At 36.2% G+C, this 18,999-nt stretch overlaps 1 protein-coding gene across 2 annotated transcripts in view; it reads left to right on the top strand.

Moving 5' to 3' along the window:
- The window catches only part of VPS13A (vacuolar protein sorting 13 homolog A), a 228,674-nt gene extending 216,913 nt beyond the window's left edge, over nt 1-11,761 (top strand). The window contains exons 69-73 of one of the 2 annotated variants that reach the window (XR_013334008.1): nt 4,795-4,880; nt 7,713-7,836; nt 10,167-10,241; nt 10,335-10,550; nt 11,018-11,761. Coding sequence is in view for 1 of the 2 variants with exons in the window: in XM_077759359.1 (XP_077615485.1) it covers nt 4,795-4,880; nt 7,713-7,836; nt 10,167-10,241; nt 10,335-10,385 (336 nt within the window). In the remaining variant the exon portion in view is untranslated. Of the gene's footprint in view, nt 1-4,794; nt 4,881-7,712; nt 7,837-10,166; nt 10,242-10,334 lie in introns of both variants that reach the window. The other variant, XM_077759359.1, reaches the window with a different exon arrangement.
- Nucleotides 11,762-18,999: the final 7,238 nt, after the last annotated feature.

Raw genomic sequence — 18,999 nt, 5'->3', positions numbered from 1 at the left:
TTTTTCTAAAGTACTGGGAATTCTCTGATAGGAACTGTGGACGTTAGTAGAGGGTAACCCTGACACCACTGTCTTACCAGTTCCTACCGGCAGTGTATTTCTAGGTTTGCGGTCACGTTGGATTTATTTTTATCTAATAAACTAAGGTCTGCGTACTCATCTCTTCTAATGCTAAAGGAACCCTTTTATCAATAACCATACATCTTAATTGTTGTCTACAAATTCTGACAAGTATATGTAACAATTTGTGTTTCTCTGTTTAAGAAAGTTCTTAAATGATCAGTAATTCAAGTGTATTTTAATGAATAAGGCAAAATTGGTTGCTTATTTAACACTGCCACATGTTAAATGAGGCTAACATGTCCTAACATACTGGCTAATGTACTTGATACTTCAGCCTAATTACTAGATTTCAGCAAAATTTTTGTCTTTATGCAAAGGCTCTCCTTAGTGACTCCTAGGTCTAGTTTTGCTAGTTCTTCATTTATTTTAAAGGGGATCACAAATTATTTCGGCAGAAACATTGATACCTACTATCTGGGAAGGAGGAAGATAGAATATTAACACTGAACTATTTGAACCCTATTAACCTAAAAAGCTCAGCCTGCCTACACTGCTCTAGCAGCCTGCTCACCAACAGCCAGCACCCAGGGACGTGGAAGACAGTTTTGAGGTACCATGGGAAACGTGTGACTGGCACCGTAAGAGGAAACATCATGGTATAGTGAAAAAAGCACTGGAACTAGAAAGGAAGAAACCAGTTTTCTGAGGCCAGTTTTGCAGCTGACAGGATGACCCCAAGCAAGTCACTTAACTGTAATCTTAGCTAATCACACCAGGTTGTTTTGAAGAGGAGGTGGATAACACACTTACCTGAAACTCCATTGTTTCATGTGTATATAAATCCATGTTTGGATGAACAGTAACTTTTCTTTAGGTCGAAAATTTAGGGGGGTCCCTAAAATAATTTATAATGATGTTTTGAAAAGTAGAAGTCTTCATTTATAGAAATTTTTTTTTCATTTATAGAAAATTTATAAAGTGAAATGATTAGGAAATTGTGACCAAAGGCATGACGTTTGTAGACTTTGCAGCATGAAGGAAGATGATGGATGATAAGCCATCATACTGTTGCACTCTCATGCTTCTATGGGACTGAGTCCCCTATTCTTGTTCCCTGTTCACCTGTTTGTAATGGAGACTGACCAGCACAGTTGTGCTACGTAAGGAGTTATCTTTGATATTTATTCAAATATATCCATTCTGATAACACAGTTCAGTGTGCATTCAAAATAGACACCCAAGACCATGATGTCCGTTTGTCTTTCAAGTGTTGCATCTAAGGTTTTTGGTGAACTCCAGAAAACATAGCATGAATGATTTGGGGGGATTTCTAGGTTGTACTTAAACCAGACACTACTGTGATGTTTGACATTAGTTTAATTGCTTATATGCACAGGTTAGGTTATATTTAAGTTGGGTCTGAAAAGTGGAAAGTATTGAGAAGCAGGCTCATCTACAATGCCCAAATTTAAAATAATACTAAAATAGAAGCTCAGTACTTAGAGGTGAATCATAGCTTTTAAGGCGTTTGAAGGTTGTGGTCTATTAATGAGGCATATAGACTCTTCTGGTAGTAGTGATATTCTTGAGATAAGCATTTGTACTCTCGATTTTTAATTCTTTTTAAAGTTTATTTTGAGAGAGAGAGAGAGAGAGCATCATGAGCAGCCTCTGCGCTGCCAGCGCAGAGCCCAACATGAGGCTTAAACTCACGAACCTGAGATGATGACCTAAACTGAAATCTAGAGTCAGATGCTTAACTGACTCAGCCACCCAGGCGCTCCTGTACTCTTGATTTTTAAACTTGGTTATATAGAACAAAAGAAAATAATATCTTTAAGCTAATTTCTTTTCAAATATAAAAAATAACTGAAAAGCATATAAAATTGAAGCTTCACTTCTGCCCCCACTATTATCCTTTTCAGGCCCAGAGATAAGTGCTATTAGAGTAGTGTGTTACCATCAACCCTTCCACATATTTCTTGTGAATATATAAATAAGTGTACATGTATGTTTTTAGTCTCCCCATCCATTCCCAGCAATTTAATTGCTCTTCATTTGATATGTCTTGCACATCTCTGTATCATTATGCACATCTACCTTTTTCTTTCATGACCACATAATGTCACATTGTATGGCTATAGTATACTTTATTTAAACTGCCCGCTTTGTGATTTTAACCTAGTATTACTGTGAAGATTCTATAATGTATATCTTGGCATACTTTTGCATAAGATAAATCCTAGCAGTCAAATTCCTCACTTAAAGCGTACTTTTAATTGATTTGTGTTTTCTTGATTTTGAGTTGTTGAACATTTTCTCATGTTTATTGGTCAGATTTTGTGTTTTACTGAACTACCTATTCATAAACTGAACACATTTTCCTATTGGTTTACCCAGTTTTCTCCTGTTGAATTATTCATATTCCTAGAATTCTGTTATGAAATTAGCTCCATCTCTCTATATTGACAGATATTTTCCTGGTTTACTCTGTAACTTTTATGTTATTTTACCTTATTCTGATGTTTTGCCACTCTATAATGCTTAATTTCCATGTACTTAACAATTTTATATTGTTTTATAGGCTTTGTGTTTTATATTTAAGGTTGTCTCACTTTAAGATTATTAAAATGTCACTTTCTCTTGTCCTCACATAAGTTTCATTTTGTATACTTAAATCAGTGATCCCTGCGAGTTACTTTGGTATAGAGAGAAATGGGGACCAGCTTTAGCTAGCATGTTACCTGAAACACCATTTAATGTAATAGGCTTTTTCCAGTAATTTAAAATCCTCTCTGGATTTTATGGATTGCTGGTTTTGGATATATAGTATTTTATAAAGTCCTAGTGTACATTGTGGTCAATTTCTGGAATCTGTATTCTTTCTGTTGATCCATCTGTGTATAAGTGCCAGCGACCACCAAACTGTTTGACTAATTGTGATCATGTCTGCTAGCTTAGTTCTCACTGAGCTTTTACAATCTATTGGGTATTAACACTTTTTCTCCCAGATAGATTTTAGCATGATTTTGTCAAATCACTTCCTTTTCTCTTCCCAAAAGAAACTAACACACCCTATCTGGGGGTCACATTGTTTTGTGGGGTGGTAAAATTGGGGTCGGGGAGGGGAATAACACCACTATTGCAATGAATTTTTCTATCTAGAATACGACATGGATTTCCATTTTCATGTTTTCTGTTTTTCCCCTCAATAGTACTATAGCTTTTATCACATAAATTCTGTATGTTGTTAAGCTTATGCATAAATATTTATCTTTTTTATTATCATGGTAAACAATTTTTTTCCTTCCATTTTTTGATTTGATACTGTGTTTATAAAACAGAGTTACTGGGTTTATATACTTTGCTTTTCCAGATAATACTGTCATGTTCAAAAAATTTCTATTCTTCCTATGCAATGTGATACTTCTTTCTTAATATTTTATATTTTCTTAAAACATGACCTATTTCACCTAGTTTTTAAATTTATTTTCATAATTTGTTATCTAATTAATTTTTCTGAATCTGTACTTATGTCCATTTTTCATTTGTAACTCAAAAGAGTTTATGTTTACTTGCCTTATCTACTATAGCAAATAGTAAAGATACTCTTTTTCTAGTATTATAATATTTGAAGTTAGAGAAATCTTCCATGCAGTTAATCTGTATCCCTCATCCTGCTTTTGGGGTCACTGCTTTTTTTTTTTTAAACTTTTGTCTCCAGTGAAATGAAGACTACTCTGATAGCCTTTTCTACTAAGATTATTTTGAAGTCACCTGTTATCTTTCTTCTAAGCTAAATAATATTAGGTTTTAGACATAGCCTAATGGAACACAATTTTCTGAAATCTTTTTGTCTTTTAGAATTTCTTCAAGAGATCTAACATTTTGGCGAAATTCTTAGCATAATCTTATTGAGGGATCTTAATCACAACTATATTGTTTGCCTTTAAAAAATAATAAAAAATGAAATAAGTAAAAAAATAAAAAATGTTAGTCTAGCCCAGTATGTATTTTAAGTAGCCAAAGTAACTCCATCCTCAGAGCAAATAGTATTTAGAACAGAATTAAAAAATTACAAGTGTATTTCATTCATATAATGATTTTTATATTTTCCAGGACAAAGAATTGTTGACAATGTCATGGATAGACAGTGTTTCAACAGTCTTGAAAACAAGGGTGGTTGTATATGCTAATTAGGTCCCAGAGTTCCGTGTTTGTCCAGAAACACTGCTCCTTATTTGTGAGTGAGTTATGAGATTGGCAAAGAGAAGAATGTTTGTAAGGCAGATTGGAAAATTCCAGGGAGGATGCAAAATGGGGCTAGTACTAATTTATTGTTACATATGTTTACAAGGCGTTAGCATTTACGTGTTTTTGTACATAGGTGATCAAATACTAGTATGACTTTTAAAATAAAATGACTGTGATAGTTTAATAGTAACCTTAATAGGTTAAATTTAAACTCTGTGAGGTAATGACAGTATCTTCCAAAAATCCAGCATTAAACATTGGTATAGTTGCAATTGAGACATCTTGAATAAAGCAGTGCAAACAGGTGCTTTTAAAAAGGAAGCAGCAATAATTTTCTGAATATTCAATTATATGATGAAATATTTACTGTATAAATGTGTTAATAATTTGCCCCCATTGAGAAATGGCTTTTAGGGATCACAGTGCACTAGAATAGAAACACTAATGAAATTCTCTCTCTCTCTCACCTTTTTTTAGGTCATGGAAAATGGCAGATTTGCAAAGTACAAGTATTTTACCCATGTCATGATCAATAAAACAGATATGTTAATGATAACTAAAAGGTAACTTTCTCCAATGTAATTTGGTAAGAAGTTAACTGAGAGCCACTCATGAAGGGAAGCAGGTGACCTTCCCCGTTTTTGGCACATAGTCACCCTGTTTCCTGCTAGCTCTGGTCCTCTCGCTCCACAAGCCTCATCAGAAAACCTTACATAAATTCATGTTGAGCTTTGTGCAGGAGTACAGGTAAGTCATACTGTGCACAAACATAAATTAGTATTTCCAACCAATTTGAATAATATAGTAATCCCCATAAAACTGTCCTTATAGTACAGTTTCTTTCCCCTCTGAAAAAGTGTACAATTTCAGATTACTCCAGAGGTCTTCTCGTGATACCTGTTCGTTAGCGTACATAAAGATTCACTCATGTAAGTACTGCATCATTAGAGAGACATGTCAGTTCTGATGTGGATTCTCCCAGATACAGCCAGATCCCCATGTAGACCTGCAGATAGAGACACATGCAAAAGTCCACAGCGGCATAGCCTCAGGGGGCTACTCTTTGCAGGAGGGAAGGGTGAGCTGCTGCACTATCAACATGGGGAGTTTGAATGGATGGCACAAAGTGAAAATACGGCTGAGGGGGAGAGGTTATGGCTGCCTGAACGAAATAGTCAATAAACCTGTGTGGTTTTGTTCACTATTGAATAGGTGAAGTTATATTAACACTTGTTCAAGTTCACTGTGGAACTTAACAGTCATTTCTTTTTTTTTTTTTTTTAATATTTTTATTTATTTCTAGGAGAGAGAGAGCGTGAGCAGGGGAGGGTCAGAGAGAGAGGGAGACACAGGATCCGAAACAGGCTCCACGCTCTGAGCTGGCAGCACAGAGCCCGACGCGGGGCTCAAACCCACAAACCGCAAGATCATGACCTAAGCGAAAGTCGGACACTTAACCGACTAAGCCACCCAGGCGCCCCTTAACAGTCATTTCTAACGCTTTTCATACTAACCATTTCTGAGTCTATAATTGACAACACTGTATTAATTTTCTTACTTAAAAGTAACACAAAGTAGAAAATTCACATAGTATTAGAAGGTATACATGTAAAAGTTGATCTTTATTCCATCCCGGATAGCAGTGCCTCTTCCCCCTGTCCTGGAGGCCGCCACTTTTACTTGTTTCCTCCTTGAAGTATTCTCTGCCTTTACAAGCATACGCGCTATGTATATTCACATAAATAGGAATCTGTTACACATCCTGTACTTTAATTTTTTGCTTAAGATCTATGTCTTGAAGATTATTCTATATTAACATATGGAGATCTTTCTTAATTTGTAAAGGACTACTTAGCAGTTATAGGTATGTACTGTATTTTACATTGAAGTTAATTAACTTATAATTGGGGGCTTTGCTTCAGTTATTCTTGTTCTAGCAATTTCCAGTCATGTTTAGTAACCCTCTCCACTATTGACTAAGCAGATTCATCAGAATTAAACAAGTCAGTTTACAAATTCGTTTGCGAGATTTAAAAAATTAATTTGTCAACATAATCTCTTTAAAGGAAGTTTAACATAAACCCTGATAAAGTAAGGGAAGTGAGTTAGTTGTAGTTCAGTGAAAGCTGATATTCATACTTAGGATTTCCTTTCTTTCCATGTTTCAGATTTGAGGATTAAAGTGTCTATGAGGGGCACCTGGGTGGCTCAGTGGGTTATGTGTCCAACTGTTGATATCAGCTTATGTCATGATCTCACGGTTGTGGGATCAAGCCTGGTGTTGGCTTCATTACTGAGAGTGGGGATCCGCTCTCTCCTCTCTCAGTCCCTCCCCTGCTCTCACTGAGTCCCTCTCTCTAAATAAATAAATCAACCTAAAAGGGGGGTGGAGGGGGAAGAAGAGGTCTTTGAATCAGAGAGGGAGTACCAGGAACCTACTACAAGATTAGCCTGTCTTTGACTTTTCACATGGTTGAGGACGTATGAGAGGACCGGTCAGTGTGTTCCAACAGTACCTGTCATCCAGGATTGGAGACAGAGGGAAGCAGAGACAGAAGATTGAAGGGTAGATGTAAGTCCTGATTAGTTGTTCCAGCCAGGAGCCAGCTCTTTTCTCTAATGCAGTCCCTTGACTTAAAGTATGTATTACTTAAAAAAATATCTGGTTGTACCTAGAGTTGATGTTTCAACCAGAAAGAATTGGGGAAGCAAAGCCTTTGAATGAAGAATTAAATAGAATTATAGACAATGCCTTTTCATTTCTATTCATTTTTCCTCCCTCAAAAATGGAAAAATAAGAATTAATTTTAAAAGGCACTTTCTGAGGTAGATTGGTAAGCCTATTGCATGGAGCTTTGATAATAAAAAGTTTATTCTAAAGCATTAGTTACCAAAAGTTCTCAAATATTGGTTAATAATAGGTTCTGTAATTTTTTTTTCTATTTGGTATAAAGTGTCTTACATATTTGACTTTAGAAGTACTTCCTTTGTTCTAACATAGGTATGTTGTGCTCCCAATTTCCCACAAAGTGTTGCTTTAGCTCCCTCCCACAAATATTTTTATGTTGCATTATATTGTCGTTCTCCTTCAGTTCAAAACATTTTCTAATTTCTTCTAAGAGTGTTTGACTCATGGATTATTTAGAAGTATGCTAATTTCTAAGCATTTAGAAATATTTTTTTCTGTTACTGATTTCTAGTTTAATTTCATTATGTTCTGAGGACATACTCTATATGATTTCATTTCTTTTAAATTCCTTAAGATGTTTTTATGACTCCTAATACAGTCTCTCTTTGTATTATATACACTTGCAGTGAATGCATATCTTGCTATTATTATTTTACTGGATAGAAGTGCCTTTATTTCTATAGCGGATTCTTTTTTTCCCCCACAGTGGTGTCTTGTTTGTAACAAAAGGAACATTTGGACAGCTTACATGTGAGTGGCAGTATAGTTTTGATGAGTTTACCAAAGAGCCCTTCATTGTTCACGGGAGAAGATTACGCATTGAAGCAAAGGTATGTTGAATAGATTTTTTTGAAAACTTGGAACTGAAGATAGTACATTGAAATGGTCCTCTTTTGTAATTTTCCCATTTCTTCTATAGACATTGCTTTTTCTTACTATGGTTTTCCTTGACACCTTCTGTCTTACACACCTTCTGTCTTTTTTTTTTCCTTAAAGGAAAGCTAGGCCAAGAAAAAATATAATACTTTATGTGCTATTACATGGACAACAGTGTTCCTGAGATTCATTTTCTATTCAGTAACAGAACCCCACCTTCTCTATGCCGTCCACAACACTAAAATGAGAAATCCATTTGTATACGTCAAAATCCCCAGCAGTTCTGTACAAAATGTTTTTCCCTGAAAACTTTACAAAAGAATACTTAAAAAAGTTCTCTCTCACTCTCTAATAGACAATTACTGGTGGTTCTTTTTCTTTTTATAGACATTATCTTCCCAGTTCAGTTATAATCTTGAAGGCAGAGACCATTTCTCACTCTGCAATGATTACTAGCATGGTGCCTGGTACTTGGATGTAGATAAAATGAATTGCTAGTCTTTTGGCAAATCAGCAGAGACTCATTATACATTGTGAGGATGGCACTAAGGTATTACATGTGATACAGAGAAATACAAGGTATTTGGCCTCATGCTATTTGACCAGATACCTGTGTGTAGGGGCCACTTTGGCACCGGCCATATTCATAGGAAATACTGTAAGTGACACAACCAAAGTTAAATTTTGTTCTTTGTTATTTTTGTTCTATTTTGATTTTGAGAAATTTAATCGCCTCTTGTAGCTGAAAGTCTTAAGCCTATATCTGCTAGTTTAGATATACTCCAATGATGTCATTAGTGGTTATTCTCTCTCCCTTCCTCTTCTCCTTCATTCTCTCCTTCTTCACCAACCCTGCTTCTAGGTTTTCTACTCTCTTCAGTGCTGGCTTCATTGTCAAGCCGGCCAGCAGAAGTTCCAGGTTTATATCCTACTAGCTCAGCAGAATGAAAGCCTCTCACTGGGTCTCACTGGGCCACCTTTGGTCACATGCCTATTCCTGAACCAGTCTCTTTGGTCAGAGAGCTGGCATGAGCCAGTTGGCCAGGTGAGGGTCATGGGATCACCATGGTGCTACCGAGAAGGAAGGGTCAGCTCTATCTGAAGTATTTGGAGTGAGAGAAGGTGAGAAATAGTTACCCAAAGGAGATTCAAAAAGTTGTTGCTGGAAGAAAGGGCAGTAGACACAAGCAGGCAAAAACTGGGCTAGTTTGTAGAAGAGAACTGTCCCTAGGCCTTGTGTTTAACCGTTGAGGACCACTTCTCTAGTCAGACCATTCATTGCAGAGACACGGGCAGCTCATGAGTAGACTGGCTACTTGTTCCTGAGGATCTTAGACCAACTTACACATTGAGAATTTCTCTGATTCAATCAGAAAATGAAAGGCCCTGTGGCCTTATTATACAAAGTACTGGGTAGTGGCTATCTCCTTCTGCTCTAGCCTGTACTGCTTTCCTGGCTTTGTTCATACCTTTTTCTCTCTCCAAAAATAATCTTCTTACCTTCTTGCTTTCTTTCCCTTCTACTTTTTCTTGAAATCTTTTATCAGCAAATATCCTTATTTTTAAGTAAAAGAATCTGATTTCTTCCGCAGTCTATATTTACATGGGTGTTTGAATTACTTAGAGAAATTGTTCAACCAATGAGACCCCCACATTTCTTCTTCTGTAACTCTGCCCATAGTTAATAGAGGTAAACTGCCCTCCTTCTCAGTAATCCTCTTCTTTCTGTGTGTGTCTCTCATGCTTACCATCCACCATTAGCTCTCCACACAGACATTGAACAGAATGCCAGAGGAGTGTAAAAAGNAGTGGAGGACATTAAGCTTAAGCTACATTCTTAGCGCATGACTGATTTAAAATGTCAGAACTTACATAACACATGCGTGTGTGTATGTACACACATGTATAGATTATTTTTTTAGCTGAGCTCATCATGATTTCATGGCCCTATACCAAGAACTATCTGAGAAGCTATTTGGTGGAGAAAACACTGCTCCCAAACTTATCTCCTCATCCTTTGAGTAAACCCTGTATGGCTTTAGCAATTGAAATCTCAAAGCTTTTTAACTTAAGCTTAATGATAATGGATGTTTTAGAATTTAGCCTTTTCCCCTCCATTTGTGTTTGATTCTTCTTGGATTCTTCATTCGTGGCTTTTTTTTTTTTTTTAGTTATATAATTTGTGTAAGGTGGACAATTTAAGCATAGATTTATAAAACTGTGGCATTTTAAAATCTTTTTCTGCAACTGGATTATCATTTTGATGGAGTTATTCTGTTTATAGGAACGAGTGAAGTCTGTATTTCATGCCAAAGAGTTTGGAAAAATAATTAACTTCAAGACCCCAGAAGATGCTAGGGTAAAAGCCAACTTCTAGATTTACATTCATTACATTTTGAGTTTCATTGCAAGTTCTTGAAATAAGCAAATGTTGGTTATTTCCCCACAACAGTGGATCCTCACGAAACTAGAAGAAGCAAGAGAACCTTCTCCGAGATTCTGATGGAGAATACTGCCTGAAGAGAGACAGCAATAAATCATTAGAGTTTCTACATTGTATCTTCCAAAACCAGTCTGGGAAGTATAGTACGGAGTAATTTCAAGTACTCAAAACAAAACAAAACAAAACAAAAAAAACAAAACAAAAAAAAAACACAGTTACAATCAGGTAAAACAATCAGATGGTTAAAATATTTCAATTCATTGGGGATCCATTTTGTCTTCTAGCTTGAATCATGCATCTGGTTAATATTCTAATCACTTTATAAAAGAAACATTTATTTGATGAACCTTAAATATTTGCTCCAAGTGATTCTCTGCAGTGTAGAGAATTTGCCCATATTTCACCCCCACATGGAGCTAAGTTTAATGTTTCTAGTTCACATTTTAAACTTCTGTCATGAAGTTTATAACTTCTGTCTTCAGACTCCCTGAATCAGTGATGGGTAAATGATCAAATCAAACATTACCTTGGTATCAAAAACCTTAGTGGTGGTTTCTTTAGAAACATGAAGTTCTTTTTACAGATAAATATTTTGGTATTATTTTCCTTATTTTTTTATAAAGGAAAGGTTTGAATTATACTTCCATAGCATGATTATGTAAAACAACCTTTTTTAATATACTATGATACAGATTGAATAATACCCCCTTCAAGCTTCATCTTATGCAAGGCTAGAAGAAATGAGTGTCCTACTGAAAAAGGAAAAGCCCCTCTCAGAACTTTGAAGCCTGAGAAACGCTTTCTCAAGCTAACTTCATGGATCTACTCAGTTTACCCAAGTCACGTTTTTAACATTGCTGACTTTACAGGAAAATCTCTGAGGCCTTAAAATATCAACTTTCCTTTCACTGATAACATGAAATAAAATTGCCACCATCTTAAATGTGAGTTATGCTTCAGAACAGACAGCCCTCCTTGTAAGTAAATGTGTGTGCCCTAAAGTGTTAGTTACCTGTTCTGTTGGCAGAAGATTGGGAATTTCTGCTGTGCTTTCTGTACAGTTATTGAAATGAAAATCACTCTTCTAAAAGCTCATCAGAACAAAAATCATGGACTGCACATTAATAAAAATAAGGTCATGGGTTTTTTTTTCCTTGGTTTTTGTCCAAGACCTGTACCTTAATATTAATGTACTTTTTCAAGTGAAAGGGGATGAATATATGATTGCGAACCATGAAGAGAATGATGCAGTGTCTTATTTAGTTATTGAATAATACAGAGTATTTGATGCATGTCGTATGTGCCATGAAATTATTATAAACTGTTTCTGGGATTGGAGACTCTGGATAGTAATGATTGTGAAGTTCTCCTCAGGGTCATCAAACCCTTGCTTTGTTGTAAAAGCTAAAATAAACAGCATGCCAGACTATATATAATTGTATTTCTTCCTGACCACATTCTGCTGCCAAATACTTTGATTTTCCTCTTATTATAAAAACACATTATTATCAGTAGTTTCCCCCAGTATTTTTTTTTCTTTGCCAAATTGAATCAAAAGATGACAAATTTCATATCCCATGGTGGTGTGTGCTCACTCCCTTGATGACTTTTGTTCAAAGTAACATACACATTTTCTCCGTTGCCAGGCTCCTCCCAATTTTACTTTAGAATTAAACCTAAGAGTAGTGGCCAGAAAATTTTCATCAAATTGTCCTTGTCTGAAATGTTGCTTCACCGGAGTTCCATTCAGGGCCATTAACAAAGTACCTCATTACCTACTACTGTTGCAGGATTTTTTACCACAATTCCTGAGATTTGTTGTTTTGCCATTTCAAAGAATGAAGAGGTGGACACAAAATTAGCAGCAAAGTTTATTAGAGTATACGATGAGAAAGGAAGAAGAGTATGAAAGCTCTTTGTACAGAGAGGGGGCATTCAAAAGTGAATGCCGCAAGCTATAAACAAGGGGCCTTGTTTCATAAGGTTCTGGTTGGCATCCCCTTCTCTTTCCCCTCGTTCCTTCTCAGAGTGTATCTTCACTGGCTAGACCACTCTAGGTGCTGGGTTGTCCTTCCTGATTGGCTCGACTTCATTGTGTGAGGAGTCGGATTGGTCATACTGTCCCACGTGCATAAGTTTTATGGTTTAGGTATGTATTTTGATTGTCAAATTCCTGAGTGGGAATCTGAGGGGGAGTAGGTGTGTCTGTTACATTTTTAAGAGGCACCCTTACACCCAAGGGGGTTTGCTGTAGTCCAACACTCCAAGCATTGTTCCAAAATATGTGTTTTTCCCCAACCAGGGAGCTCAGGTCCTGACCTTTCTCTCTCTGCCTATTTTATCCTTTTTTTCCCTATCATACTACAGTTTCATGATTTCATTCTCAGAAAAATTGCAGGCCCAAAACTTCTTGGGAGTCCCATGGTAAAAGAGAAAAGCCTGGAAGATTAAGCATCAAGATTTGTCTAGGATCCTCCAGAGGGCAGCAGGGAATGGGTCTTGTACCTAGTACACGTGCAATGCCAGCCTGTCTGTTCCTGTTCCCTTACCAATGAGGACTGAGAAATATCTTCTCTTACTCTCTTGTCGTCTACCCTATCTCTGCCTTTGCTTCTGGAATAGAAAGACCTCCAATTACAAGAGCACTGCTTTATCAGTTGTCTTAGAAGATTGTCTTCCTCTAAATAAAGAACAGCAGTAGCTCACTAGATACAAGTCAGTCCTTTTACAATTATGTGTTTGATTCTATATTATTTTTTCTTGAATATTACAGAGTTCAGAATCTTACTGTACTTGAAAATAATCTCCCCTGAATTATATTTAACATTGAATGGCTCTCTCTTTGAAAACTTTAAGCTTCTCTTAGTGTTTGGTGGCCGCTATGCAGTGAAATCCAGAGTATCATGTCTCTGTGTTGTTAGCTCTAGCCCCAGCCCCTTCATTCTAGCACAGTCTGTTTTCCGCTCTGTGATAATTGTGTAAAGCCCAAGGCAGAGTGTCTGTTCCCTGCCAACTCTCCTCTGAAAAACTGTGATTACAAATAGGATCTTTGATTTCTGGTACAACAAGAAGCTTGTGATTTCTTCACATTTACAAAGTACCTTGTGAACCCAAGAGCATGTGAACTCCTCCAGTGGCTTCCCTGTTAACTGTGTACATTATGGGCTGCTTTTTCCTTAGTGTTGGCAAGACCTTGGGATTTTCCCCAGGTTCATGGTAATACAGCCAAGTTATTTTCTCGTCCCTAAATAATCATAACATACTGTAGGCAGTCCTAGCCCAGACCATCCTCCTCCATAATCCTAACCCACGACAAAACTGTCCTATGGCCTCCAAATAAATAAGAATTTCTTCTTATATTATCATTTCTATCATCATTACCTTTCTCATTTTTTCTGATGGTAGTTAACAGTAATATTTTCCCAGTGAATATATATGCATCTAGCTTATCTCCTAGAAATATCCAAGTATTGTATTCCTACCTAGCAAAAAATAAAGACCCTACTCATTGCTCAATTTTCTGCACCTTGGTTAATCAGTCATCAATTGCCAGTGTTAAGTGATCCTTCAGGCCAGGCTAAGTCCTCTGTATTAAAAAGATTGGGACAAGATACTAGGCTAGTTTGCCTGTAGGAGTAGAAAATGTGAGCCGAATACACTGAAGATAGAAGTAGCCATTTGGGACTGGATGTTTTCACGTTCCTGCCAACAGGAGAAATTTGAGAGAAATTTGGGTTCCAAGGCCATTGCTTTTTGTCTTTTCTCAAGATCAGTCAAAATCCTCAAAAACCGTGTTTTTCAAGCTGTAGGTCTTTTTTTTTTTTTTTTAATTTTTAATGTTTATTTATATTTGAGAGAGACCCACACAGGGTGAGTGGAGGAGGGGCAGAGAGACAGAGACAGAATCTGAAGCAGGCTCCCCGCTCTAAGCTCTCAGTACAGAGACCAATATGGGGCTTGAACTAAACAAATGGTGAGATCAGATCTGAGCCAAAGTCGGATGCTTAACCAACTAAGCCACGCAGGTGCCCCTCAAGCTAGAAGTCTTAATCCATTAGAGGGTCATCAAGTCAATTTTACTTCTCAAGACCAGCATATTTTAAAGTGGAATAGAAATGAAAATAAGAGAACATTGCACAAAACAAAGTTAAATGTTACATCCTGTTGTGAATTGCAGTTAAAAAAAAAAAACATTAGAGCCACTGCTGTGGAAGGCATGGGCTATCTGCTAATAGTTGGAACAATCTGGATTGGGTGGAACCCAACCTTAGAGAAGGAGCAGCAGATCCACAACTCAGGAAATCTTCAGATTGGATCACCTTTTTTTGTTTTGAGTGAGAAGATTGGCTCTTTTTTTGGTTTTTGTAAGATGTTTTCCTTTCCTGGTATGTACCAGATTCCCTCAGGATCAGAAAAAGCATAGAAAAGTTACACTTGCATACTGCACCCAAAAAAATGCTTACAGGCTGTCATTTAGTTAGAGATACATCAACCTCTCTCCCACTAAGCATTTTACTAGGACTGGGGACAGAAGTTCTCTAATTTTATGAACTTGATCCATCTGCCTTCGGCAGGACTCGCTGTACCCAGGGTGGAGGCCCTTAAAAGCAGGGAGCTTATATATAGATCACATTTTCTCATGCTCTGGAGGGTGTTGTACGAAGGTCAGTGTGCTGTACTTGGCTAAGATGATTAGATTTCCTCATTTCTATAGAATACAAGGAGAAAATGTAGATGAACTGCATTCTTTATGCAAGGCTCAGGACAAAATTTATTCAATCTGATTTTCTTTGGTGCTATTACCCAGTATCAGCTCTAGCTCCTTTACGTGCCCTTTATAAAAGCAGGCCATTCACCCTCCTACCCAATCCTTTGAAATAGACTTTTGAGATTACGTCTTACTGCTACTGCCGACCATTCAAGTAAGCCTTCATCATTTAAAACCTTGATGGTTCTTTTACTCAATAGTTTTGGTCATTGTCCAAATCAGCTTATCAGTGCAGACTTTTCTTTTGGCCGTGATTGGTGTCACGTAGTTCGTGATTCAGGGCTGTCCCACAAGCAGGCCAGCACGTGGACTGTGAAGACACTGGATCCTACCCTTGTGCAAGCCTCCTTCATGCTTCTTTAATTGAAATCTTTTTTTACTTCCTTTTTTTTACTTCCTCTTTTGTAAAATAATTTGCTCCAGGTCATTAGAAAAAAAAAGTTTAACTTTTTTTTAAAAGTTTTTTAAACTTTTTAAACTTTTTTTAAACTTTTTTTTAAAGTTTAACTTTAGAGTTATGANTCCTTTTTTTTACTTCCTCTTTTGTAAAATAATTTGCTCCAGGTCATTAGAAAAAAAAAGTTTAACTTTAAAGTTATGGATTCTTTTTTTAAAGCATTCTAGCGTTTTCAAAAAACATTGATAATTCTGGTACCCAAAGAGCTACATAAGAAATGTGACTTCACACTTTGTAGGTTGATAGGATTGTATACTTAAAGTTTTTATTACTTCAATACAAATTAATATGTATTATAGTTTAATACCTACTATGATAGATACCTGTTCATCTAAAAATCCTGTTACTGAACACCATTAAGTATTGCTCTGATACCTTACTAATGGTTCCCTTCTAGTGAAGTCCTGTAACAAGAAATCTTGTGAGAGTTATATAATAAGTCTAATAATCAGAAGTGTTCTTAAAGCAGAACATGTACGCCCTCATTACTTGTCAGTGTTCCACTGGCTGCCCAAAAGTTCTCAATTGAGGGGCTGAAAAACATTCAAACAAAAATGTAGATTACATTAATAAGTCCCTGGTGTCAATAATTTTATACACAGTCACAAACTATTAAAAATTGCCGCTGGCGCTTTTTTCAAAGTCAGATAGGTTGTTAGAGACTTTTTAAAAATGATCATCTCTGTGATTATGTATATTACATATGAAAATGAATTTTTCAGGGAATGTGCACTTTAAAAATATTTCTTACTAATTTTTGTATCAATCAAACAGTGTTTCTTTGGAATAAGCTTNGCTCTGATACCTTACTAATGGTTCCCTTCTAGTGAAGTCCTGTAACAAGAAATCTTGTGAGAGTTATATAATAAGTCTAATAATCAGAAGTGTTCTTAAAGCAGAACATGTACGCCCTCATTACTTGTCAGTGTTCCACTGGCTGCCCAAAAGTTCTCAATTGAGGGGCTGAAAAACATTCAAACAAAAATGTAGATTACATTAATAAGTCCCTGGTGTCAATAATTTTATACACAGTCACAAACTATTAAAAATTGCCGCTGGCGCTTTTTTCAAAGTCAGATAGGTTGTTAGAGACTTTTTAAAAATGATCATCTCTGTGATTATGTATATTACATATGAAAATGAATTTTTCAGGGAATGTGCACTTTAAAAATATTTCTTACTAATTTTTGTATCAAACAGTGCTTCTTTGGAATAAGCTTATCATTCTTTGGTAAAAATATGGTTATTGATGATGTTAATTAATTTTTAAAATACCTATTTCAGCATCACTGCAATATTCCCTTCACTTTTGTGTTCCTTAGACCTCTTTTGTGGTTGCCTGACCCAGTTGCCTATTACAGTCTCTGCCTTGGTTTTTTTTTTGTTTTGTTTTTTTAATCTGACAATTTATAAACACAAATGTTTATAGTGAAGTTATTCCTCTTGAAATTGACCTTGGTCTTTTTTTCTTCCTGAAAATTGGTTAGTCATGCTCACTAATGACTCTTTTCTAAATCATTATTTTTTGCTCTTGGTAGAATTAGATTTCTTGGTCAGATGACTGCTCAGTTTCTGTATACTTTTCCAAGTAAATTGAATCAAAGACTTCTGATCTTCACTCTGTCTCTGTTCTTAGTTGTTGAGTAGAATCAAACATTACCAATAAGGTATGTAAACTCCACCTTTTTGGGCGCCTAAATAAATGTGGATAACAAACAGATTGCCCAGAGCCCTGATTTTTCAGTTAAAGACAGCATTCCACCCCAGCATGGTTGTTGTGAACTAAAGGTTTATAGTTAATACTTGGTAAATTCTTTTTGTTTCTTTAATTTACATCCAAGTTAATTAGCATATAATGCATAGACATTTGGAGTGAGTATTATGAAAGATAAGAATTTATTGCCATTGTGTTGTCTATATAGTTGGTGTTGGTGTTTCTGGTGGTGTTCTCTGGTCCTTTCTAGTCTTTGTTCCTTTTGGTCTTTTTTGTTTTGTTTTGTTTCATCTTTTCTCCCCTTAAAATTTCTTGCAGGGCTGGTTTTGTGGTCACAAACTCCTTTAGTTTTTATTTGTCTAGGAAAGTTTTTCTCTCCTTCTATTTTGAATGACAGCCTTGCTGGATAAAGAATTCTTGGCTGCATATTTTTCCAATTCTGCACATTGAATATATCCTGCCGCTCCTTTCTGGCCTGCCAAGTTTCTGTGGATAGGTCTGCTGTTAAGGACGTGTTTCCCCTTGTTGCTTTCATAATTCTTTCCTTATCTGTGTATTTTTTGAATTTGACTATGATACACCTTGTTGGTGGTCAGTTTTTGTTGAATCTAATGGGAGTTCTCTGTGCTTCTTGCATTTTGGTATCTGTGTCTTTCCCAGATCAGGAGAGTTTTCCACTATAATTTGCTCATGTAAACCTTCGACCCCTTTTTCTCTCTCTTCATCTTTTGGGTCTCCATGATCCAGATGTTGTTCCTTTTGAATAACTCACTGAGTTCTCTAATTCTTGTATTGTGCTCTTTTGCCATAGTTTCCTTTTTTTTTTTTTGCTTCATTATCCTCTATAATTTTGTCTTCTATATCATTGATTCACTGCTCTGCTTCATCCATCCTTGCCGCTGAGACATCTATTCAAGATTGCATGTCAGTTGGGGTGCCTGGGTGGCTTAGTCGGTTAAGCGTCCGACTTCCGCTTAGGTCATGATCTCGTGGTTCGTGGGTTCGAGCCCCGCGTCGGGCTCTGTGCTGACTGCCAGCTCAGAGCCTGGAGCCTGTTTCAGTCTGTGACTCCCTCTCTCTCTGACCCTCCCCTGCTCACGCTGTCTCTCTCTCTCTCTCCTAGAAATAAAAAAATATTTAAAAAAAAGATTGCATGTCAGTTATAGCATTTTTAATTTCATTTTGACTGGATTTTACTTCTTTTGTCTCCACAGAAAGGGAGTCTATGCTTTTATCAACCCCAGCTAGTTTTCTTAATATCGTGATTCTAAATTCTAATTCAGACATCTTGCTTATATCTTTGTTGATTAAGCCCCTGGCTTTCATTTCTTCCTGTCTTTCTTTTGGGGTGAATTCCTTTGTTTTGTTATTTTGGAGGAAAAAAAATGAAAATGAAAAATTAAGAACAGCACAAAAAATCAAATAAAGGAATCTAGATCCTAGGTGTGTTTCACTGGTTGTCAAAAGAAGCTTGACAGAATATCTAAAAAAGGGAAAGAAAAGAAAAAAAAAGGTTTGAAAAATTTTTAAATGTATGCAATAAAATCAAGTGAAATCAAAGTGAAATAGAATAAAAAATGTACAAAAAATGTAAAGCATATTAAAAAGAATTTTTTAAAAAGGAAAATAAAAATAAAATTTTTCTTTATCCAAGAAAAGGATACAGGAGAAAGAAAAAAATGCTAATTTAGAGAAAAGCAAAAAAAAAACCACACAAAACACAAAAACCCTAATA

Source organism: Crocuta crocuta, unplaced genomic scaffold (genome assembly GCF_008692635.1).
Source record: "Crocuta crocuta isolate KB4526 unplaced genomic scaffold, BGI_CrCroc_1.0 scaffold41, whole genome shotgun sequence".
NCBI classification, from domain to species: Eukaryota; Metazoa; Chordata; class Mammalia; order Carnivora; family Hyaenidae; genus Crocuta; species Crocuta crocuta.
Note: the sequence above shows the minus strand (reverse complement) of the source record. Positions and strands in the feature narration are given on the sequence as shown.